General features: G+C 42.5%; 1 protein-coding gene across 10 annotated transcripts in view; it reads left to right on the top strand.

The window, feature by feature from the left end:
- The window catches only part of PLCB4 (phospholipase C beta 4), a 385,287-nt gene that overhangs the window by 263,886 nt on the left and 96,829 nt on the right, over positions 1 to 24,572 (top strand). For all 10 annotated transcript variants that reach the window (XM_066387163.1, XM_066387166.1, XM_066387161.1 and 7 more), the window contains 3 exons: positions 14,113 to 14,193; positions 14,999 to 15,058; positions 16,313 to 16,456. In XM_066387163.1, coding sequence (XP_066243260.1) covers positions 14,113 to 14,193; positions 14,999 to 15,058; positions 16,313 to 16,456 — 285 coding nt within the window. The remainder of the gene's footprint in view (positions 1 to 14,112; positions 14,194 to 14,998; positions 15,059 to 16,312; positions 16,457 to 24,572) is intronic.

Below are 24,572 nucleotides of genomic sequence, written 5' to 3'. Positions count from 1 at the left end.
CACAGTGGATAGAGTGTCAGCCTGAGATGCTGAGGACCCAGGTTTGGAACCCCAAGATCACTGGCTTGAGCACCATCTCACCAGCTTGAGCACAGGGTCCTTAGCTTGAGTGTGAGGTCGTAGACATGACCCCATGGTCGTTGGCTTGAGCTCAAAGGTTGCTGGCTTGAAGCCCAAGGTCACTGGCCTGAGCCCAAGGTCGCTGGCCTAAGTCCATGGTCACTCTGTGTGCTGTAGCCCCCCAGTCAAGGCACATATGAGAAAGCAGTCAATGAACAACTAAAATGCCACAGCAAAGAATTGATGCTTCTCATCTCTTTCCCTTCTAGCCTGTCTGTCCCTGTCTGCCCCCACTTCAGAAAAAATCAATCATTCAATAAAAACTATATAAAAGGAATGTAACACTTTCTTTCAGTCAGTGGAAATAGACATAAAATATCCTTAGCAGGGAAGCTTTTCTTTTAAATACTTAATATTGATTCTGAAGAATTAATTGGAAACACATGGTTTTTAAACTACTTGCTCTTAAAGCCATAAATGGTAAGAAATTGCTCTGCAATGATGCCTTGTTCAAGACACGGAATAAAGTGTATGGGCTGAGCCTGTATAGCTTCCCAGGTATGGAGGATGACATGCTGTTCCTACCAAAGACATCCCCTGAGGCTGTTCTTCTACTGTGGACCTTCTTCTTCCCAGTACCTAAAGGAGCAGGTGCTCTCTTAACTTTGGGAGATGCAAAGAGAAGCCTAGTTTTTGCTCTCCAAAGCCAAGTTGCCAGGATATTGTTTGCAAATAAAGAAATGGTTTCTGTGCTAAGAGGTACTTTGAGTAAAATCTTTTCCAGAGAGCTTTTTCTGGAAGAGTTTGAAATACACATAGCTGGTTAAGGGCATGGTGTTAGGGTGAAGTCAAAATAGATTCAGTTTTGGCTTTGCTACTCAAAAGACAGGATCATGACATCTCAAACTTACTAAACATTAAGCCACTGAGTCCTACTCTGAAAAATTGGGGTGATAATTTTCAAGGCATTTTGAGGAATCAGTAAGGTGGATTTTTTTTTAGAATATAAGTTTGAGTATATCCCTCTCTTTGTTTAAACCTTCATAGGCTTTCTACCTCTTTGCAACTAATTTCCAAGTTCATCTGTCCCCCTTACAAGTTCCGTATGTGACCTTTCACTTCACTTTCCCATCAGTGTTCCCTGAAAATACCAGACACACTCCAACCTTAGGGCCTTTGCATATGCAGTTTCCTCTCAGGACTGCTTTTCCTCACATGGTTCACTTCCTCATTTCATTCCAGTTCTGCTCAAAGTCACATCATCTAAGAAGCCTTCATGACCATAGTGACACAGTGTATACAGCATCGGACTGGTATGCAGAGAACCCAGGTTCAAAGCCCCAAGGTCACAGGCTTGAGCGTAGGCTCACCAGCTTGAGCGCGGGGTTGCTGGCTTGAACATGGAATCATAGACATGATACCATGGTCGCTGGCTTGAGCCCAAGGTCACTGGCTTGAGCAAGAGGTTATTTGCTGTGCTGTAGCTCCCCGGTCAAGGCACATATGAGAAAGCAATCAATGAACAACTAAGGAGACTTAAGGAGCCGCAGCAAAGAATTGATGCTTTTCATCTCTCTCTCCCTTCCTGCCTGTCTGTTCCTATCTGTACCTCTCTGTCTCTGTCACACACACACACACACACACACACACACACACATACACACAAATTGTGTGTTCACATATCCATTCACACATTCCCTTTACCGTTTTAAAAATTTATTTTCATACTTATCAGTTCCTGATATATTACCTGTTTTTTGTTCCTTGTCAATCCCTCACCCCCAGAATAAAAGCCAGGAGAGTGGAGACTGTTTTTATGTACTGTGTTATCTATCCCTAGCAAGGAATTCATGCTTCATGCATCACTCAGTAGAGACAACGAGCCAGCAAGTCCTTAGTTATGGATCTCAGACTCAATTTTTTTATTCAAATGGTTCCTAATTTGCAAGAAACTTTAAGGACCCCAAAGAACTGGAACTGGAAGTCCTTATTTGGGATCTGGAGAAGAGTTAATGAGAGATCCCATCTGTTGCAGCCGTGGAGTTGTGCCACTAGTTGAATCTTCCTAGAGCAGTCTGCCACTGGAGTGTGGCCAGCGGACAGCCTCCAGCTGTGGCGTCTCCAGCACCCCTGTAATGTTTGGGCCGAGGTCCCCAGCCAATGAGAACCACGGCAGAGATGCTGGAGCGGGTCCTTTCCTGCCCCCCATAGGGCTCCTCTGGTGAGTGGGCCTTGCTCTGTGACACATATCCACCTGGCAGAGATGCCTGTAGCCAGAGATCCTTCCTACTCAGCCCTACTTCTTACCTGTTCTCCTTCCTCTGGTGTCCGTCCTGCCTCATATTTGATGGCTATCTCTCCTGCTCCTGTTTCCTCTCCCCTTTCTTTCTCACAGAACGAATCTCTTACACTTCCAAGTCTCTTTGGTGTCTGTTCGTGATGACCCAACTGACGTAGCCACCCTCTCCAACCCGCCTCCCCTCACCACCACCCCCTTGTAGAATCATTCAATGCTACATCTTTGGGACTGCAAGTTTCTGAAGCCAACTCTGCACTCACTGCAGAATTCTCTAGAAGCTAGCAGCGGTCCTTGTGTGCATGTTTTAGTTATTTTGGCACTTTTTTCAGACACAGTAAAAAGGAATAGAGCCAGAATTCACCCCCAGAGCCAGTAGGAACTGTGAATCTTTCAGGCTTAAATATAAATTATTTAAAAAACAAAAAACAAAAGTGGGAAGGGAATGACGTATGACGTTGCTAGTGTAAAGAAAAGCATTTTTAAAACCTGAATTATTTAAGTGGGGAATGCATATATCAGAGGGAATGTTCGTGGAAGTCATTGGTGACTCTTTTCTTTTTAGTGACTTTGTTCAACATGGTCTGTCATCTCCATATAGCAGCAGTTTAATTTAAAAGAGTCTTTCCGGCCTGACCTGTGGTGGCGCAGTGGATAAAGCGTCAACCTGGAATGCTGAGGTCACCGGTTCGAAACCCTGGGCTGGCCCGGTCAAGGCACATATGGGAGTTGAAGCTTCCTGCTCCTCCCCCCGTCTCTCTCTCTCTCTCTCTCTCTCTCTCTCTCTCTCTCTCCCTCCCTCTAAAATGAATAAATAAATAATTTTTTAAAAATAAATAAAAGAGTCTTTCCTTAACCTGCCTCTTCAGATATATGTCTTCTGTGTCACCATATGTCTAATCATTGGCTCAGTGCTAATTGTTATTCTGGTACTAATTGGGTTTTTCTTAGAAGTGCTTTACTGAGAAGAAGAACTTATCTGACTTGCCACGTTTCAGGCACCTCTGCAAAGCACATCTCCTGTTGTTCTTAGAATTTGGGGAAAAGAGGCATTCAAGAAAAAGTTGTTTATAATACTTGTTCAAAAAATGGTAGGGCTGTACCCAGGAGACTGCTACAGTAGGGTTTTACAGAAAGGGCGAGAGTTTAAGCTCAACTCTGAATGCAACAAGAAAAGGGGATTTATAGCCAAGGAATAGGTGAGTGTCCGTGGATGGAAAATTACTAAAAGGAAATGTCAGAAATAAGGGGCGATTTAGGCTAACCCAACCTGGGGGGTGGTGGAACCCGAGCAGATATCAGGGTGATCAGATCATTGAGGATGGGGGTTTCTGGCAAAATACATTGAGCAGGATCCTTGCTAACATTGGTCATTGCAAAAACAGGCACCAAAGTCCAAAAGTGCAGACCTCGTTGGGAAGAATGTTCAGAGGAGCCTGACTCAAGTTTGCTCAGGGGATGGTATAGGAAAGGGAAGGGCGAGAAGGTGACATATATTCTTAATATTTATTGTAAATATTTATTACAAAAACATGTATTTTCCTCCTGGGCTCTGAGTAAGCTGGTCTTCATTAATTTTTGCTTATTTTAGTTGCTAAGGCAACTGGTTTCACTAACATGAGTTTTCCTGCCCAAGAAAGTTACTTTGAGTGGCCACCAACTCCTCCTAATGGCATGTTTTGTTGACTGTGTTCTTCCTTCTGCAGGATGAGAGGTAGGGGCCAGATGTCTTGAAATAATTTCAAGTGTTCTATGGCAAGAGTCAGTGTTCTATGGCAAGAGTCAGTGTTCTATGGCAAGAGTCCCAGTGTTCTGCTGAGACACAGGGTCCTCTCAGAATCAGAGCATCCAGGTTCAACCTCAGAATATCCAGGTGCTTCTGGGGGAGAGAGAGACAGAGAGAAACAGAGACAAGAATGCGGCATCTCACACTGGCAGACTTTAAAAATTAAGTTCCAATGATTTATGTTTTTTGTCTGGAACTAAAAGAGAAGGTGGGAAGTCATAACTATTGATGACCAGAAAGCAAGCCATTGGAAACAGAGTTTGACTCTCTTAGGCGGCTCATTCGAGCCCCAGTCCAGATCCTCCCCCAGTCCAGATCCCCCAAATCCAGATCCTCCCCCAATCCAGATCCCCCCCGAATCCAGATCCTCCCCAATCCAGATCCTCCCCCAATCCAGATCCTCCCCCAATCCAGATTCTCCCCCAACCCAGATCCTCCCCCAACCCAGATCCCCCCAATCCAGATCCTCCCCCAACCCAGATCCTCCCCCAACCCAGATCCTCCCCCAACCTAGATCCTCCCCCCAACCCAGATCCCCCAATCCAGATCCTCCCCCAACCCAGATCCTCCCCCAATCCAGATCCTCCCCCAACCCAGATCCTCCCCCAACCCAGATCCTCCCCCAACCCAGATCCTCCCCAATCCAGATCCTCCCCAATCCAGATCCTCCCCCAATCCAGATCCTCCCCCAACCCAGATCCTCCCCCAATCCAGATCCTCCCCCCGTCCAGATGCCCCCAATCCAGATCCTCCCCCAATCCAGATCCTCCCCAATCCAGATCCTCCCCCAACCCAGATCCTCCCCCAATCCAGATCCTCCCCAATTCAGATCCTCCCCCAATCCAGATCCCCCCAATCCAGATCCTCCCCCAACCCAGATCCTCCCCCAATCCAGATCCTCCCCCAATCCAGATCCTCCCCAATCCAGATCCTCCCCAATCCAGATCCTCTCCCAATCCAGATCCTCCCCCAACCCAGATCCTCCCCCAGTCCAGATGCCCCCAATCCAAATCCTCCTCCCAACCCAGATCCTCCCCCAACCCAGATCCTCCCCCCCAACCCAGATCCTCCCCCAGTCCAGATACCCCCAATCCAAATCCTCCTCCCAACCCAGATCCTCCCCCAGCCCAGATCCTCCCCCCCAACCCAGATCCTCCCCCAGTCCAGATGCCCCCAATCCAAATCCTCCTCCCAACCCAGATCCTCCCCCAACCCAGATCCTCCCAGAGCAGCCCACATCCTCACACAGCCAAGGCTATGTCAGAGGACATGTTAATAACATGCGCCGTCAGGCCCACATTCAGGTTCTAGTTTAAATACAGCATGAAAAGTCAGGAGAGCCGTGCCTTTCTCTCACTACTTTTCCATATCTTTTATGGACTCTTCCAAGCCAGGCCACTCAGAATGTTGATGCTATTCTTTACTTCTGAGGTAAGACGCCTGGTGACAGTTACTACCATTCAGCGACAAGAGCAGCAAGGCCTCCTTCAGGTGTGGCTGCTGAGTAGTCACCTAGGCCCACTGCCTCACGTACAGGTCTCAGAGCAGGTGTGGTTCAGCTATGTGCTTCAGCGTGGCCCACAGGCCTCGCTCTGCCCCACGAGCTGCACAACGCTGGGCCTTCTCTGTACAGTGGGAACAATAGCAGCACCTCCCTCACAGGATTGTTGGCCGTGAGTGAGTTAATGTGTGCAGCATGCTCAGACCAACGTCCCAGCACTGGGTATCACTGTGCACGTTGGCTGGTAACAGCTGGCATGGAAGAGACTAGAACTAGAATTGTCATCCCTCTTGGGTTCTGGTTGAGCATTATATATGAGAAGGAAGGTCTGTATTCAGTTTAAGCAGCTTAACCCATTAAGGACCTCTGTGCAAAGAACCAGAGGCAAAGGAAAGGGATGCAGAATTTGCAAAGCTCCTCCGTTGTGTGACAGATTTCTTCACAAGGCAAATAGTGGATGACAGGTGTTCATGATGCAACAGCCATGGCCAGAGCCCTTCTGCTCCTCCCCAGAATGCGAGCTGGGAAGCCCAGCATCAGTGAGCGCAGGGGGGTCTGGAAACAGAAGGGAGATTAACAAATGGAATGAACATTCTGGCTCCTTTTAAGAGGAAACCATACCCATGAGGGAAAAAGTAATTTAAGGACCCACGCTCACCTGTTATAGCAGTCCATAAATCATTCTGACTGCAGAATGTCATCACCAAGGAAGAGCTTTCGTTTTAACTTGAAAAAAATAAATGTTGTGATTCGGACAGGAAAGTTTGTGTGCAGAATCCAAAAGGATCGGCTAAACCCAGAGGTTAGCCAAGTCCTTGGGAATAAAGAGCTGAAACAAATAGTCTACGAGGCATCCCTTGGGCCGTTGGCTTGCACGATCTGATAAAAAGCAAGGGCTCTGGGATCTGTAGATGAACTCTGTGCCTGACACCCCCTGTCTTCCAGTCAGAGAGCCACACCTAGGTTCATCTGATCTGGTGGTAGTGCTTTGTAATGTTTCTGATATTTGTTAAGACCCCTGGTGGCCTTTTCCTAACTCAGACTTCACTTATGTTTCTCCAGCCTTGACAAGGTCCCTTGTCCTCTTTCTCCCAGTTCTTATCAAACCAGGAAACAGGGAGGGTGAGCCCCATGCTTACCCAAAGGCGGAGCCTGCCAAGGCAGTGCGCATGTACTGACAACCCAGAAATCCGTCGGTGATAGGCAGAGGGAGACCTGCCCCGGCAAGGGTGACAGAGTAGGACAGACATGGGCTTTGGAATCAGAAAAAACTGTTTGAATTCCAGGTCTTGTACTTATCAACGAAGGCTTTAAAGAATATATTCTCCTTCAAATACTTTTTTCATCTCTAAAACGGCGTTGTCCAAATGGTAATGACTAACTACATGTGACCACTAAAATGAAAATTAAAAATTCATCCCATCTGTTGCACTAGCCCCATTTCAAGTGCATCCTCGGCCCCATGTGGCTCTCAAAGCTACCATGGTGGGCTGTCTCCATCTGACATATGTATTGTACATCATCATGGGCAATCTATTGGATGGTGTTGGTTGTGTCTAAAATCTTGCAGCATTGCCATGAGATTTACTTGAGATCGTTTTTGTGAAATGCCTGGCACAACAGCCCTCAAATAATATTTGGTCTGTTTCCTCATAACTACATTACTCGGTGTTTACCTTGTCCTGGGTGCTCAGGCTTTCTCAATTTTGATAGCTCTGTGAAGTTGGTATCAGCCTTCTCAGTTAACAAATGAGACCATGAAGCTTGGTGAGGTTAAGTGGCACCACTCCAAGATTCTCCAGCAGATGCCTGGTGAGGAAGCTGGCATTTGAACCCAGTTCAACAAGGTCTGGGCCCCAGTGCCCCTTTCAGGGTCCTCTTTTTCAGAAGGCAGAGGTGTTGTGGTGGACTGTGGAAGTCCTCACTCATTTCATTCCTCCTTGTATTCTAATCTGCCCATGCAGTCACAAGCAAAAAGAACCTCTGAACAGCTAATGTTTAAATAAAGTGGAGTTAATGTATTTACTGGCTAGTCCAAAATCCCTATCCTTAGCTGGTTGTTAGACTTGACTCTTCCCTATTTGAGGATGCTGTTAGAAAGATGTAGTCATTCATAATTAATGTGGGTCATGGTGGGAAAGAAAGGGTAAGAAATAACCACGAATCAGAATTAAAGTAAAATCACTAACCTAGTCTCTAGAAACCCACCCGAACCCTCTCCTCTTCCATCAGCATATTCTGCCTGCTGGGTTCTCTGCCATTCCTACTAAGGAGAAATGGGATTAAATTTTACTGAACCAAAAAAGTTTTAAAAATGAAACAAAGGGAAAAGATTGATGATCTTTATTGTGAAAGTAACTCGGTTCTTTGAAAGGTGGGTTGTGACGCTGAATAACGTTGACGCAGCCTGTGTTAGGGGCAGTGTCTCCTGATGCCTAGTGGCCCACGTCCCTTCAAGCTGGGATTCTAGAGGCAGTGATTCCAGCAACGGTGACTTTTCTAGCCTCTCTCAAACAAAATGCCCCCTGACCCCCTAGCTAGTCCCCAGTTTCACCAAAGGAGTTGCTGTCCCTTTTAGCTCCTTTGTCCCACTGGCCGGAGGAAAGAGCAGGGTTGGGCTGGATGAGTTTACTTGTCCTTGAGCTCTAAAGTGTGACTGTGACGAATTTCAGCTGAAGCATCTGAGACGTGAAATTCCCAGGCCCCTGGAGGAAGTTCTGTTCAGGTGTGTTATCCTTGTGAGCAGATTCCATCACCTTTTGTTAACCAGAGAAAAGACAGACTTGCACAGGAGAAAGGGCCCAGCTCCCTTCTGCACTGACCCCTGCCCTGCCAAGTCTGTTCCTGGGGCCACAGCCCAAGTTCTGGGCAACAAGTGTTCGTGTGAAATTAAGAACTGCTGTCAGATTAAAAAAAAAAGACACGAGATTGTGTGCCTTTACTTAGCTAAGACTCAGGTCCTTCTGTTTGTTCGTGGGGATGGAGAGAAACCTCACTAGGCTGTGTTTCAGTTTCTTCTAGCTAATGGCTACACACCCTCAAACTTGCTCTCTGGTTTTCATGGGTAGTTGGAGTACATTTGGTCCCAGGCTTTGCCAGTCACACTTGACAAGGTCACTGTAGTCTTTGTTGGAAACCTTGTATTTAGAATTGTGCAAATCTTCAGAGAGGTCTCACTGGAGGATTTCTGTTCTGGTCATTGCCTCTCCTAACATCTGATACGTTCCATCTATGAATTATATGGGCACCTGGTAAATGAAATTCGTTCCTGTTTTGCTTTTGTTTACTAGAAAGGCCAGAACCAGACTGGCATCCTATTTTCACTTTGCGCAGGACCTATGACAAGCATTTCTGAAAGCTTATTTCACTCTGTCCTTATTTTCCTATTTCGCCGTATTTTTCTTCTCCTTGCCCAGAGTTCTTATCACATTTCAAAAATGATTTCTTTGAGGTGGCATTCAAACAGTGCTCCCAGCCTAACAGGCATTCCCAGCAGGTGCCTCAAAGCCAGGCCCAACCTCTGAGATGAGCTCGTGAGAAGCCGAAGCAGGTACTCCTTTCTCTGGGCAGACAGCCTCGACAGATTACTCATGAATTTGTACGGCTGTCTCTGGCGGGCCTCCAGGGACTGACCCTGATAAGTTCTGGCCCTGATACACCCCCGCAACTTGAGTAACTCCTTGTTTATGTTTTATATACTGGCCTGCAATAAAAATGTTTTTCCAAAAAAAATATGTTCACTTCATTCCTTAGTGCATGAATTTAGTTTTAGTGTGCCTTTGATATGCTGGGTGCTTGAAGCACAGATGTGTGCAAGAAAGTTTTAAGGACTGTGCCCTCAAGAAGTATGCTCTGGTGTAGGAGCCAGGTGATTAACCAATAAACAAAGGAAGTAAGTAATTAGACTCTGTTCAGTACAAGAAAAGAAATAATCAGGGTAATAGAGAATAAAATGAGAAACCTATTAAGAAGGTCCAGGACAGCCGCTTGGAAGAGAGGATGACTGCAGTGAGGTACAGTGAAAAGGAGCCAGCTCATGCTAACGGCAGTGAGAAGAGGCTTCTGGACCCAATGAACTGCAAGTGCAAAGGCCCTGAGGCTAGAAAGAGCTTGAGAAGTTCAAGGAGAAGGGTTCTGATGGTTGTCGTGAACAAAGATGAAAAAGCGGCTTAAGTTCTCTAGGACCCACGTTGTGAAGAACCTTCTAGGTCATGGCAAGGAGTTGGGATTTTATCCTAAACATGATGGGAATTCATTGAATGATTTTAATGAAATGATTAAGCAGTTTAAAGAATCAGTCTGGCTGCTTTGGAAAGAAAAAGTAGAAGTGAGAAGATCAGTATGTGGGAGAAAAAAATGATGATGGTTTGCACCAAGATGGTGGTGGTGAAGATGGAATAAAATATTTATATATATGAAAAATACTATGGACATAGACTTGTTAATGGAAGTGTGAGGGAAGGATGAAGGAAAGTCAGGAATGACTCAGTTTTAATAAGTGGGTAAATACTAGTGATGTTTATTGAGCTAAGCAAGTCTTGTAATAGTCTTTGAGAGAGAGAGTGGGGAATAAAGAATTCAGTTATGAACATACTCCTTTTGAATATCTGAGTAGAGATGTCCAGTAGAGAGTTAAATTTTCTGAATCTGGAACCTGGAGAAGACTTGGCTGCTATTATAAATTGGGGAGTCATCAACAAATAGCCACGGGTTACATGAGATCTAGGGGCACAGAGGAAAAGAGGATTCCCAGGACCATGTAGGTGTTGGCTAGAGAAGGAAAAGGGATTAAAGGAATGGAACACAGACAGGATAGCTAGACTGAACTGTTCCAAGGAGCGAAGAGTCACCACTTAGAGATCAAATCAGGTAAGAAAAGGAAAGTGTGCACTTCCTGTGGCCTCATGACAGTCCTGGTGAACTTGGGCAGAGAAGTTTTAGAGGGTGATAGGAATGGAAGGCAGGGAGAATGGGTCAAAGACAGTATAGAAGAGAGGTAGTGGAAACAGTGAGAATATAGACAAAACCTCCAAGGTACTGTACCCTCACCGGGATTAGAGACATGAGGTACTTAAATGAAGGAGGAAGTGGGAACTACTTGAATCTATTTATGTGCTGACAGGAATGATCTCATAGAGAGAAAAAATAATGATGCGTGTTGGGTGGTGATAAATGACCGAAGTCCTTGTGTAGGTGAAAGGGGTTGGAATCTGGGAGAGGACTGAATCGGGAGCAGAAGTGGGGGGGGGGATTAACCTTTGATGGGAGAAAGTATTCTTTCATTTGGAGGGAAGAAGGAGAAAGGTTCTCATCAGATAGGTTTCCTTTACTCAGTAATTGGCTGGGAGTAAAGGGGTTTGAGAAGAAGCAATGAAATAGTCCTTTTAAAGAGTGGAGAGCCTTTTCAGAAAGTGTTAAAAGTGTTAAAAGTCACTGTTGACTATCCATTTGAAGCTTATATTCTTGAATTTATTTTTTAATTAATTAATTTTGTATATTTTATTACACTTGACATTCAAAATTATATTCACTTCAGGTATATGGCATAGTGATGAGATAGTCATATAACTTATAAAGTGATACCCCTGATAAGTCTAGGACTCCCTTGGCACCGTACATAGTTATTACAATATTACTGATTTCTATTCCCTATGCTGTAATCTTGAATTTAAAATCAGACAATCCAGGTTTGTGATTTTCTTTATCAAGTTCAGTGATAAAATATGGATAAGATAGACTCTTAGTTTTTCTAGTCAAGAAACAGAAATGAGACAGGGGAGTTGAGGGTGTCTGTGGGAAAGAAATTGTAATATTGAATCATGGAAATAAGCTAGACAAGGACAGAAGTGAAAGAGAGTCTGATGGATAAGTCAGGGACCGCAAGGGTTAATGAACGGGAAGTTGCAAAGAAGGCAGATACAGAATGAGGACTGCCAAGCTAGAGGCTAGAAGGATCAGATGATATGAACCAAGAATGAGACATTAAGAATCAAAATTTCAAGGTGGTGATGATAAGCTCTGAAAGAAGAAGAAAGAAAAATAGCATTATTGTGGTGAAGGTAGCCAACGAACTGAGAGTTCCACCTCGAAGTAAATTGGAAAACCATTTTTATTCATTGTGTGTATTTCATGGAGCACTCAAATCATCATTTGGCATTAGATAGGGTGGAAGTAGATTAATACTGATGGCAGCTGATTCAGTATGGGCCTACTCCATCGATGCCACGCTAGGGCATTGTGCACTGACTTTCAAACACTGTGCGCTGACAGGATATTGTTTGGGTAGTATTCTAAAATGTGTTAATTCTCATAGTTTAATAAATGGTAGTTCTCATTTCTCAATTAGCAATAAGACTTCCTATGGCCCTCTGGGTCAAGATTAATACCTATGCCAGCATATTCAACACCCTCCTGGTTTAGCTGCAGATATATGCACAGTCTTGTCCCCTATTGCTCCCCTGAGGTGTTCTAACCACACCAACTCCTTAGAATTCCTCAGCGCCAGGACAAACCTGCATGTCTTTACAAATACTGTCCCTCTGCCTGGCCTCCTACTTCACCTGGATAACTTCTACTCATTCCCTAAGACTCATCTAAATGGTCAACTTCTAGATCAAGCTTTTCCTAAGACATGGAACCATCCAAAAGAGCCATTGTATGGGTCCAAAAAATCACATGTTGGCAATTTCATAGTGTTATTTATTTGCTACCCCTTGCTGAAATATAACTGTCTTTCTTCCAAGTATATTTGCCGTTTCATTGAATTCTCACAACAAGCCTAAAAGGCAGGTGTCAATACTTCCATTTATATAGGACAAGGATTCTGAGATTTAGAAAGGATCTTCCTAGAAGAAGGTAAATAATAATGAACGTCAGAACTGGGTTTGGATTAAAAAAATAAAGGGCATACCATTCCCCTTCCTTTGCAGTATTCATTGTTATGACCTCAGTGCCCAGTGCATGCCTGGAACGGAGTTGACATATGTATGCTAATTCTTCATCTGTCAGAAAATATCCCAAATGTGTGGGAAGAATAGTTTTGCTTATGGCTTCTAGGACTGTAAATTCTGTCACTCTGTGGTGGCCCAAAGTCTTGACATGGGGTTTCCCTTGATGCATGTTGCTGCTTCCCTGGAATTTAGAAAGATATCGTTTAAAGAGGTGGAGCTAAGAGTCTGAACTGCCTTTAAAAATCTTAGATTGTCTACGGCCATACCATCCTGAATGCACCCGATCTCATCTAAAAGTCTTAGATTTAAGTGACTGCCTTGATCTGTGTTTGCCAGACAGGTTTCTTATTCCTGGAGTTGTAATAATGCAGGACATGTTTTTTAGATCATGAGAAAACTGTGTGGATTGGTTGACACATGGGTGCCTAGGCTTGGAGTAATCCAGCCAGAAGGTGGACGGCATCAAGGTTCATTCCCTGGAAACCCCTTTCCTCTCATTGACATAGAATTTTCCTGGTGTTCTTAAGCACAATGGTACTTTCTTGCAGGAATCCTTTAGCAAGTACAACATAGCTGCTCTGACACCCTTGCTTTAGGCTAGTTTCCTTTTTTCTTTCTTTTTCTTTCTCTCTCTCTCTCTCTCTTTTTTTTTTTTTTTTTAGCGTGTGACAGAGTTGGGGGGGAGGGAGAGAGATGAGAAGCATCAACTGGTAGTTGCAACACTTCACTTCTTCATTGATTGCTTTTCATATCACATTCGTTCTTGATTTAAATTTTGATTCTGTAGAATTCACCAGGTTTCTGGTGTTAAAGTCTATAGCAGTGGTTCTCAAACTTTATTGTGGATCAGAATCCCCTGCAGGATTTATTAGAACAGACTTCTGAGCCCCACTCCGGAGATTGATTCAATCCCTCTGAGCCGGAGTCTTAGGTTCTACAGGTTAGTCAAGGCCCCAGGTGATGGTGACGCTGCTGGTGTGCGGACCACGTGGAGCAGCTCCCAGTGCTGCTCACGTGCTCACATCCTGGTTTACGGAACCCTGGATGAGGTTGGGGATAAAAGCAATAAAAGCAAAAATCTCGGCAGTTGTCTAAGTAGACATCTGAATACTGGATTATAGACAAAATAATAATAATAATAAATTTCAAAAATATTTTCTCCTGATTGTTGGCATTGTGTTAGGTACGGGCAGTGTGTTCTTCCTTCTGAGAGCTCCTCTTCCAAGGTCTTAGGGAAACTTTCTTCTGTGTGACCTTCAGATCCTGAGTATGTTTTGTTCCTAAAGCTACTCGAGAGGAGGATGCTGCATAAAATTTCATCTTCATGCAAATGTGAATGAGAAAAGTTTTCTAAATGGAAACATCCCATAATATATATAATAAGAAATGTGGTCATCCGATTCAGGATACAAAAGGGTGATTTCTCATTTTCCCGTGGTTGGAGGGGAAAAGATACTTGCATTCTTATTAGATTGAACATGGTGTGAGTCATGCTGATTAACACATTTCTCTTTAACAGGAATCCTTTGTGTTTGAACCCAACTGCCTCTTCAAAGTGGATGAATTTGGGTTCTTTCTGACCTGGAAAAGTGAAGGAAAGGTATGGCCCAGGCATAGCAAAAGTTTTGCTTTTCTGCTGTTTGGGTTAAATCACTTTATTTCTCAATGGTTAGACAAGTTTTAGGGCATGGACTTATGCTTACTCATTCATTCAAGAGTTTTAGAAATGGGCTCCCAGTGCCAGGCATTGGGGGTACAGTGGTTATTGGGGACATTATCCTAGCCCTCATAGAGTGCAGTCTAGAAAGAAAGTCTGGCATTTAATAAAAGGTACAAGTCATTGAGTGTCGTGAAAGGAAAGATCAGGTCGCTACAAAGCTTAAGAAAGAAATGTTTGATTTAATCTTGGGAATTAGGAAGGCTTCCCAGAAAAAGAGCTGTTTAAGCTAAAACCTTAAAGCTGTAGAGAGAGCATGTTCATCTGGTTGTATCGCAGGGCTTAACTCAATGAGTGGCACAGTGTACACGTTCAATAAACCTTTGAGCTGAATGTAAGAAAAGTAGAATTGAAGTTATAAATAAATTCGCATTATTCCCACTTTATATTTCATGTACACCCATTATTCAATGATACGCATACATTAACATCCTATATAATAAAGTAACAGCATTTTATAAACAACTATTCAGAGTTGCATTCATATATATGTATTCATCTGTATATGGAATGGAATGTATGAGGTCTTGGTTATTTCCAATCAGTACAAATTATTATTGTTGGTGGTGCTTTGCACTTCCTCTTTGACGATCAGTGCCTTAATCGTCACAAGTGTTTAAGTGTATTGTTTGTGCCACAGGTCTGGCAGAATTTAGGCTCACTGCAATATTATATTCTCTCTTTCCAGGAAGGACAAGTGCTAGAATGCTCCCTCATCAACAGTATTCGGTTGGGAGCTGCACCAAAGGTACCTGTGATTGGTGTTCGCCGTTCTAAACACAGATTTACTGAGATTGGAAACGGTGTCCTGAATACTGTTTACCCTATCACTGTCCCCAAATCATCAGCTGGGAATGAAGAGCAGACACAGTTCATAAATCTACTCATCTTTAACTGCTGAGTGATTTGGATTCCATGATGTTTAGTTATAGTAAAAATATTGTTCATCCTTGAATGCAAAGATACCAGCATCCAAAAAACAGTTCCCTGAACTCAGTGATTACGTTCAAGTTCCCTCACCCTTTTTTTTAGCAAGCAGTGAGGGAGTCGCCGCTGGTTTGTGGTTGATGTGGGAATTTAAATGGCTTCAGCACTTCCATATTTGTGCACCTGTGCATGCAGACATTGGCTCACCTTGAAGGCTCGGTTTGCCTCTGAAAGAAAAAAAAATGACAGAGCACATAAATCAGCCTTCTTCACAGTGGCTGATTTGTTTGAATAACAAGTTGTTTGCATAGTGCTGCTAGGAATTTAAAAAAAAAAAAAGATTTTTTTTCTAGAATATTCTAGCACAGTGTTTATTCACTTCTCCATAATAGCCCTGTGGGTTTTTAGATATTTAAAACAAAATTATGTTCCAAATATATTTTTATTTCTTTTTTTAAAACTGTCCTCTTTTGTGTCAGTTAAATTTTCTGCATAACTACGTTGGCTTTGCCTCCTGAGTTCTTCTCAAGGACAAAGACACGATTTTATTTGCTAATTAGGGTAAACTTACACTGTCTTCTTTGCAAACAAGGATGTCATGGTTTCGGGACATGAACACACTCACTCTTTGTGTCCAGGCTACTTGAAAAACAATCTCATTTTTTAACCACTGTGGTTGCTGGTGTCGCAAGGCCATGCCGTTGTGTATGAAACCTCAGTGACTGTCCTCTGGCGAGAGTCACAATCAAGTGCCAGTCAGAGTCTTTTCTCTTGTTGCCGTATTCCAGGGCCTTCATAAAGAAAGACCCTCACACCCGGTTTTCTAAATCAAAACCATTATAGTGCTATTCTTACCACATGAGTTGTGCGCTGTTGTGGCTTCTACCTCAACAAGTTTTAGAAGAATGCTTAGATAGCTGACAGTTTAAATAGAAAGAAAACTTTTGCCCTTACACACACACACACACACACACACACACACACACACATTTTGTCAAGTGTGGTTTCTTGTTGCCATGTTTCCTCCATGCTCTGCGATCTGACATATTTTCCCCCATTTTATACCTCTCTACAGGATCCCAAGATCCTGGCTGCTCTTGAAGCTGTCGGAAAATCAGAAAATGACCTGGAAGGGCGGGTGTTGTGTGTCTGCAGTGGAACCGATCTGGTGAACATCAGTTTCACGTACATGGTGGCCGAAAACGCTGAAGTAACCAAGGTAGCCTCATTTAAGCAGCTCTCTCCCCACACGTCCGCGTGTGGTACATGTAATTTTCCATGTATCATTCTGATATATATTTTCATTGTATAATAATTTAAATTTTTAAAAAGATTTCCATTGCCTTGCTGGAATCTTTGTGTAGAAAATTCAGCAAAGCACAAATACTCCTTGAGCATGCCGTTCATTTACATCAAATACCTTCTGCGGGTACAACTAGCCCAGCACCTCCCAAGCTTGGACGCGCATGGGAATCGCCGGGGATTTTTTAAAAATGCATATTTTGATTCAGTAGGTCTGAGGCAGACGAAAGTCTCCCTATGTAACGAGCTCCCAGTTGATGTGGATGCCACGATCTGAGAACCATAGTGTATGTCGCCAGGGGCCAGATCAGCACTGCCTAGTAGAACTGTAATGCAGGCAACAGATGACATTTAAATTTATCTAGCAGCTACATCAGAAAAGTAAAAAGGAGCAGTGAGGTTAATGTCAATGAAATGAATTATTTAACCCAGTATATCCAAACTTATTATCATTTTAACAAGAAATCAATGTAAAATTTATTAATGACATATCTTCTGTTTATACTGAGTCTTTGAAATCTGATATGAGTTTGCAGTTTAGATTAGCTACATTTCTAGTGCTCAGTAGCTACATGTGGCTAGTGGCTACCATGGTGGACAGTGCAGATTGTTAGTTAAGATACCCCAGCTCACCCTTATAAGTTATTGATTAGCTACATTTCTAGTGCTCAGTAGCTACATGTGGCTAGTGGCTACCATGGTGGACAGTGCAGATTGTTAGTTAAGATACCCCAGCTCACCCTTATAAGTTATTGATTAGCTACATTTCTAGTGCTCAGTAGCTACATGTGGCTAGTGGCTACCATGGTGGACAGTGCAGATTGTTAGTTAAGATACCCCAGCTCACCCTTATAAGTTATGATTCATCTTTCAACACCATAGCCAGCATACCATGGCTTGGGTAAGTAAGTCTCTCGAAGACATTTTAGCCAATGAAGTAGAAAGCTTCAGATTTAAATTATTTTTCTGCAAGTCACTTCATTTTCAGGGTAGTTTTACCTCTGAACAAAGTTCCCACTGTCTTTCTATGATATGTATAAAGAGACCTGACCCTTTGCTATCCCATTACAGAGACCTAGATGGGGGGGGGGGGGGATACGGGAAGTGTTTCATTTACCCATTAATATTACAGGTAGAAACATAGTTCAGGGTTGAATGACAAAGGCCATCATTAGAAATATGAAAATCAAGAGCTAGAAATGGAAATGAGAAGACTTAACCCTGTACCCAGAGTTAACTGGCGGCAGAGTTGAGTTCTGCAGATTCCGAGACGTTACAGGCTCTTCTGCCCTCACTGAAGGTGTGGTCCCCAGTCCAGCAGCAGAAGCTTCACCTGGGAGCTCCTTCGACATTACAGTCACAGGCCCACCAGACCCACTGATCCGGAATCTTCATTTTTAACAAGAACCGGGGGTGACTCATCAGTGCAGGGAATTCCGAAAAGCTCCTGGCCTCTTGGCTTTGGAGACAACAATGGCTATTCCAGGTGACCTGGGAGGCTCTGCTTCTGTCCTTGTGAGGGTTTTGTTGGGTTTGTGCTGTTGTTCTAGGTCACTTCGCTTTGGGAGAATAGACTTTGCAGTGCCTTCAAGTTCTGTGATTATTTTGCTCAGATCAATGCCTGGTTTGAATGGGTTCTGGAACCCTGCTGATCTAAACAAACACTGTTCCTGCTGCTTGTGGCTCATGTCTGCCTGTGTGCTCAGAGGTCTTTTTTATTGGTTATTTGCCATAGCAACATTTAGTCCTCAAGTCCATGCTGTGACCACCCATGACAAAAAGGCTTGTAATCACAGACAGATATTTAGCCACCTAAAATTTTGTGAAACGACACTTCTGTTGACCTGTTTCCTTGCTTTTGTCAACTTGTTATATCACAAGAAACAGTATGACTTAGCTATGAGCTTAGAACTCTGAGCTTTGGGACCAGGTTGTCTTGGCTCAAATCCTTGCTTGCTCTTCAGCCGTGTGACTTTGGCACACAGTTTGCCTCTGTGCCTCATTTTCTTGGTCTGTAAAGTGGGAATAATACCAAAATGTCTGCTCTTAGAACTGTCCTGAGGATTACATGAGTTATCACAATGGAAGTGCTTCAGCACAGCCATTCTCATTGAAAGCTTCGATGGGTGTTAGCTGTTATGATCCCAGGGTCACAGAATAGCCGTCTGATTTCCTTGTGCTGCTACACTCTCCAGGCCCTGAACAAGTACAGTTCTGGGAAGACGGCTCCATTCAGGAAATCTCTTAACTATTTTGCCTTCTATGACTTCAGCAGTCAGTCATGGTCCATTTTGTTTAAGAACCATGCTCTGAAATCTGTACTCATGAGTGGGTAGCGCATATGTGTATGTTTGAGATGGGGGGTTATATATACTGCTCACAAAAATTAGGAGATGTTTTATCACTTCATATTCATTTTGAGCATATTTTCTAATTTTAATGAGCAGTATACTTAAAAATAAGAATTTTTTTTTAGTATCATTTCCCCTGAAATTTAAGATCAGCTAGCTAGCCAAACAAGTAAAGCTACAAAATAATTCTCTATTGGATTTTCAATTCAAACTCAACACTCTCTAAACTTGCTCTTATTGAACAAAGTAAATGTTCCAGTTTCTAGGAACTGTTACTAGGAATTTTATATTTCATTAGTAGTATTACATAGCAATATAAATCTCACTATTTAAACTAGACAGTCCATATGACCAGAGTATGGACTGTTGGTTGACCAACACTTGGAGTTGATTGAATATAATTTTTTTCATTAAGTACGCATATATGTGGATAATCTTGCTCACTTACTGAATATGTAACTTAGCATAACTACTAATCCAGGTCCCCACACTTCCGGGCTCCCACACAGACAGCATCTTCGCCATCACTGCCGGTCTGTCCCTGTTCCTGTACATGTGTTATCACCCCTGACAGAGCACATTACCCATTTGAGTGACAGGATTTATACAAAATACACACGGATGTAATTACTTCAGGTCAAAAAGATGGTGAGGTTCACACTTTAAATCAGGTCACATGACAAATAAATAAGTAAACAAAAATAAAGCAGGTAGAGTGAGAAATGTAGCAATCTCTCAGAGAACCCAGAATGCTGTGTGTGACACAGTGAAGACCACTTTTGGTGCCACTCTCTTGTGAGTCCAGCTTAGGAGCCTCAAATCATGATGCCATAGAATAGGCTGACAACCCTCTCAGCCGACTGTATCCCTGGTCGGCTTGTCACAAAGGTCAGTTAAAGTAAATCATCCTTTTTTAAAATAACACATATATACCTTAAATACATTATTTTAACTTGAAACATACATATATTGCGGTTTAATTGTTTTTTTTGATTAATTGTTAGTCTTTTAATGTTGGGGCTGACGTGTTTCCATTCAGTGTGGGTCAGCTGATAGGGGTCCAGGCATTTTCTTGTCCATACCTCACCCATAATGCATTGTGGCAAATGTCCAGTCTGGTTTTTTGAAAGTAAAACTGAGACACTCAGAAGCAATGGAAGTAGAGAAAGAGTAAGACTTATTTCCCTCATTGTTTCGTTGTTTTGTTTACATAGAGTTTAAGAAAAGATATTTTGGCAACTTTGCTTTAAAGAAATCTTTCCAAAAATATTCATCTAGAGAAACGACAATCATTTTCTTTTCACAAGCATACTGCATTGGTTCATATGATTTTGTATTACGATGAGTATAAAGCAGTTTGGAAACAAACGTGAGTAATTTGTGGTGAGCGTACAAGGTGAAAGCAAAGGCATTCACAACATATTAGCGGGTAGCTTACTAACTGGGAGTTCAGCGCTTAGGTTGTTTTGCTAGTTTTATGAACATTGGATGAGTCTTGGTCTGACCAGTGAGATATAAGTTAAGACAGTATCTAGTACAGAAGTCTCTTAAGAGTATCCTAAGATATTCTTGAGTCTGTTCTTAATTCCCAGGCTCTTATGACACAGTCTGACTATTTGGAAAAAAACTCACTTAGCCAAACATGTAATCCAAACCAATGGACCAACTTTCAACTTTGTGGACTCCCTGTGAAGTACCAGTGCTTATAGGGAGAAATTGTTCCTGATTCTGAAAAAACTATTTACATTCTTTATGCTTCTACTTTTCAAAGAGGTTCTCTGATATTTTTTCCTTATTTCAAGTGGGTGTTGTAAAATTCAATATTTTTTAACATAAAATCTTGGCCTCTTCGAGTTGAGGTTTCAAACAAATACAAGATATTGCCTGACTAGGCAGTGGTGAAGTGGATAAAGAGAGCAATGGCCTGGGACACAGAGAACCCAGGCTCGAAACCCTAAGGTCGCTGGCTTGAGCACAGGCTCACCAGCTTGAGCATGGGATTAGAGACATGACTCATGGATGCTGGCTTGAGCCCAAGGATGCTGGTTGAACCCAAGGTTGCTGGCTTGAACAAGGGGCAACTGGCTTAGCTGTAGCCCCACGGTCAAGGCACATAGGAGAAAACAAGCAACGAACAACTAAAAGTGACTCAAACAAAGAATTGATGCTTCTCATCTCTCTGTCTGTGTGTCCTTATCTATTCCTCTCTCTGTCTCTGGCTTTCTCTCTCTTTCTCTCTGTCCACTAAAAATAAATAAGTACATATATATGTATATACATACATACAAGATCTTTTCCAGTAACCATGGCTATGAAAATATAATTGTGCTTTTTTTTTCTGGTAAAAGATGACACCAGTGTAAATGACATCTTGGTAGCTAAGCTTCTATTTTTCCCAGTTGCCCTCTCTGCTTAAAGAATAATAAGATTGCCTTGTCACTGTACTTCTGCACTTCTTTAGAAGATTGAGCTTTGTTTTGTGGGCCTTTCTCCCCTGTGAAATACATCTCTAATGGTGTCATAAACTTAGGTCCAAATCCAAACATTTCACTCTTCACCCACAATATTTTCAAGTTGCAAAGACCTTTCGTGCACATTCTGCATAGGTCCCTTAACAAATACTCCTGAATCTAGAATCTAGCTGTTTTTCAAAACCACCATGACTGCAGCATGATCGGGGCCAATATCATTCCTCTCCGAACTGGTTTCTCTGCTTTGGCCTCATCCCTTTAAATCTAGTCCCAAAATAAGCAGCTGGAGAGATGTTATTAAAATGTAATTCAGATCTTAGCACTCCACTGCTCAAAACCCTGCAAGAATTGATCCTTATTTCCTTTCCTCTTTCTGTCTTTTATCTCCCCTTTACCTCCTTGTGTTTTCTTCAAGCCTCAGGGAGTTTGCATGTGCTGTTCCTTTTGCCTGGAACATACTCTTTTCCCAGTTACAGACAGTGTTTTTCCCTCACCTTTTCTCAGGTCTTTGCTGGAACGTCACCTTAGTGGGAGTCCCGCACCTCATGCCCACACCCCCACTACTTCCTAACTCCTGACTGCTTTATTTCTCTGTGTGGCTCTGATCGTGGTTTAGGTGCCATATACTCATTTGTTTTCTTTTTTCCACCACATGAGGGCGATATTTTTTTAACTGCTGCATCCACATCATCAAGCATGGTCAGTGCCCAACATGTATTAAGTGCCCAATATATATGTTTTATTGAGGTCTTTGTGTTGACTATATCTATAAATTCTAACCTGCGTGATGAAAATGTATAGCCCCTCCTGCTGTGCACCTCCAGTGTTTTTACAGCTGAGCTCTAAGAAAAGCTAAGAAAGTGATCTTTGGACAAGAGGAATGAGAAAATGTGATTTAGTGATAGTTAAAAAGGTCTGGGATTTCAAGGTGTTATTTTTAGAGTCACTTTTCAGGATATAATGGGACTGTTGCTAAAAAGCTATGACAAGACTGAAGGTTTTAACGCAGGTGCTGTGGCCTCTTTCCAATTTAGATCATTATTTTCTGCTTACCTGAATTCTTCCTGACACTTCAGTTAGGAAATTTAGCTCTCATTTCCTCTCCTTAAAAATCCTGTTAAAAGGGCCTGCTAACAAATTGCTGGCACTTTTTTCCTCAAACATATTGTGCCTGTGGGTATAGTTGTGTCTCGTATGTCATGTGGCTAAAGCAGCCACATGAAGACTATTTTCACCTTTTTTTCTAAATTGTTTTTTCTAAATTTTTTTATCCTCGAATCATGCTCATCTTTTTGCCCACTGTCACCATAAGCTAGATAAATAATACTGAACATGATAACGTTCTCTAGTTAAAAAAGCAAGTCAGTTTCTTTAAAAAAAAAATTGACTTTATTGGAGTGACATTGGGTATTTCTTCCCACCAACGAAGAAGGAAGGCACAGCCACGAAATGTGGAATAATAAAAGCTTTATTCAGAGCACTTCCTGTTTGCTGTTCTCTGACCTGAGGGACAGGGGCCAGAGAAGTTGCATGGGAGGGATCTGCGTGGGGGAAATTTAAAGGGCTGTTAGGGTGGTCGAGTTGATATGACATGGCGAAATTTCATTGGCTGACAGATGGTCGGTCGCTCTTTTCCAAAGGACTCCTGGGAAGTTTCTTTTGGCGCACATGGGTGTGGGCTGCTCCGGCCAAAGTTCCTGGGCCTGGTTCCTCGCGTGACTTTCCCCCATTGCCAACCCATCTCACAATTGGTTAATAAAATTATACAGGTTTCACATGTACAGTTCTATAATACTTCATTTGTACACTGCATTGTGTGTTCTTCGCCCCAAGTCAAGTCTCCTTCCATCACCATCTATCCCCCGCTACCCTCTTCTACTTCCCCACCCCCTTTCCCTCATGCAGTCTTAATCCCTCTACCTTGTTTGCTCAGCCCCCTGAAATGTTATCCCCTCTCACAGCGGCCATTCTGTTCTCTGTATCTATGAGTCTGTTTCTATGTATTTTATTTGTTAGTTTATTTTGGTCATTGGATTCCAGTCCATAAGTGAAATCATATGACACTTGTCTTTTTCTGACTGGCTTATTTCACTTAGCACATAACTCTGCGGGTCAATCCATGCTGTCGCAAAAGGTAAGATTTTGTTCCCCCCTTTTTTTTTAATTTTTGCGGCAAGTAGTATTCCATTGTGTGCTTTCTAATCCACTCATCTACTGATGGGCACTTGGGCTGCCTCCAAATCTTGGCTATTGTAAATAACACTACAATAAATATTGTATTAAGGCTGCATACATTCTTCTGAAGTAGTGTTTCATTTTTCTGTGGATAAATTCCCAGGAGTGGAATTGCTGGGTCATAAATCAGTTCCATATTTAATTTTTTAGGTAACTCCATACTACTTTCCAGAGTGCCTGCACCAGTCTGCATTCCCACCAACAGTGCATGAGGGTTTCCTTTTATTTACATCCTTGCAACTCAGTTTCTCTTGGGTATTTTTTCTGTCTTAGAATGCAACTCTCACTGAGAATTTTGATCCCTGGGTGCTGAAGGGAGTTCGGATGTCTTTCAGGAACTTGCAGCTGGCACTGCACAGCAAACTAGAATCACAGAGCCACTGTACATAAGATTGAGATGCAATGCTTATTTAAAGCATCTACAAATAGTCTGTTATTTTATACCAAGTTGAATTTTCCTTTGATTACAAAAACAAGCTGCCATTATAAGGATCAAAATGCAAATATTTGAATTGGGTTTAGATGATTTCCAAACTCCATATTATACTTTATGCACATTGCAAATATTTGGCAAACTCCATAATTATCCTTTGTAACCAAGTTAGTCATCACATAAATGCATAACTACTATAGAAATTAAATTACCAAAATGTTGCGTGTTCGTTTTGTATACAACAAAGATAAAGTCAGGTAGTTTATTACGGTAATGAAATCTTACTGTAGTAACTTGGGTTGAATGTCAAAATCACTTTGCTGAACTTGAATTATGTTAAGTGGAAGGCTTACTGTAACGATTCTTGCAGAAAGAATGTAGTTTTTGTTTTGTTGAAGAAAAATCAAGTTTGCTATTTAGTCAGTACCTCCTATTGGTTTTGCTAACACACTGCACAGCCTCCCTCCCGTCAACTAATTCCATAGTCAAGCATGGAGCTACTGAAAGGAATCACACCAAAGGCCTCACCAGGAACTTTGTGAA

The sequence above is a fragment of the Saccopteryx leptura genome, chromosome 5, assembly GCF_036850995.1.
Source record: "Saccopteryx leptura isolate mSacLep1 chromosome 5, mSacLep1_pri_phased_curated, whole genome shotgun sequence".
In the NCBI taxonomy this organism is placed as follows: Eukaryota; Metazoa; Chordata; class Mammalia; order Chiroptera; family Emballonuridae; genus Saccopteryx; species Saccopteryx leptura.
Note: the sequence above shows the minus strand (reverse complement) of the source record. Positions and strands in the feature narration are given on the sequence as shown.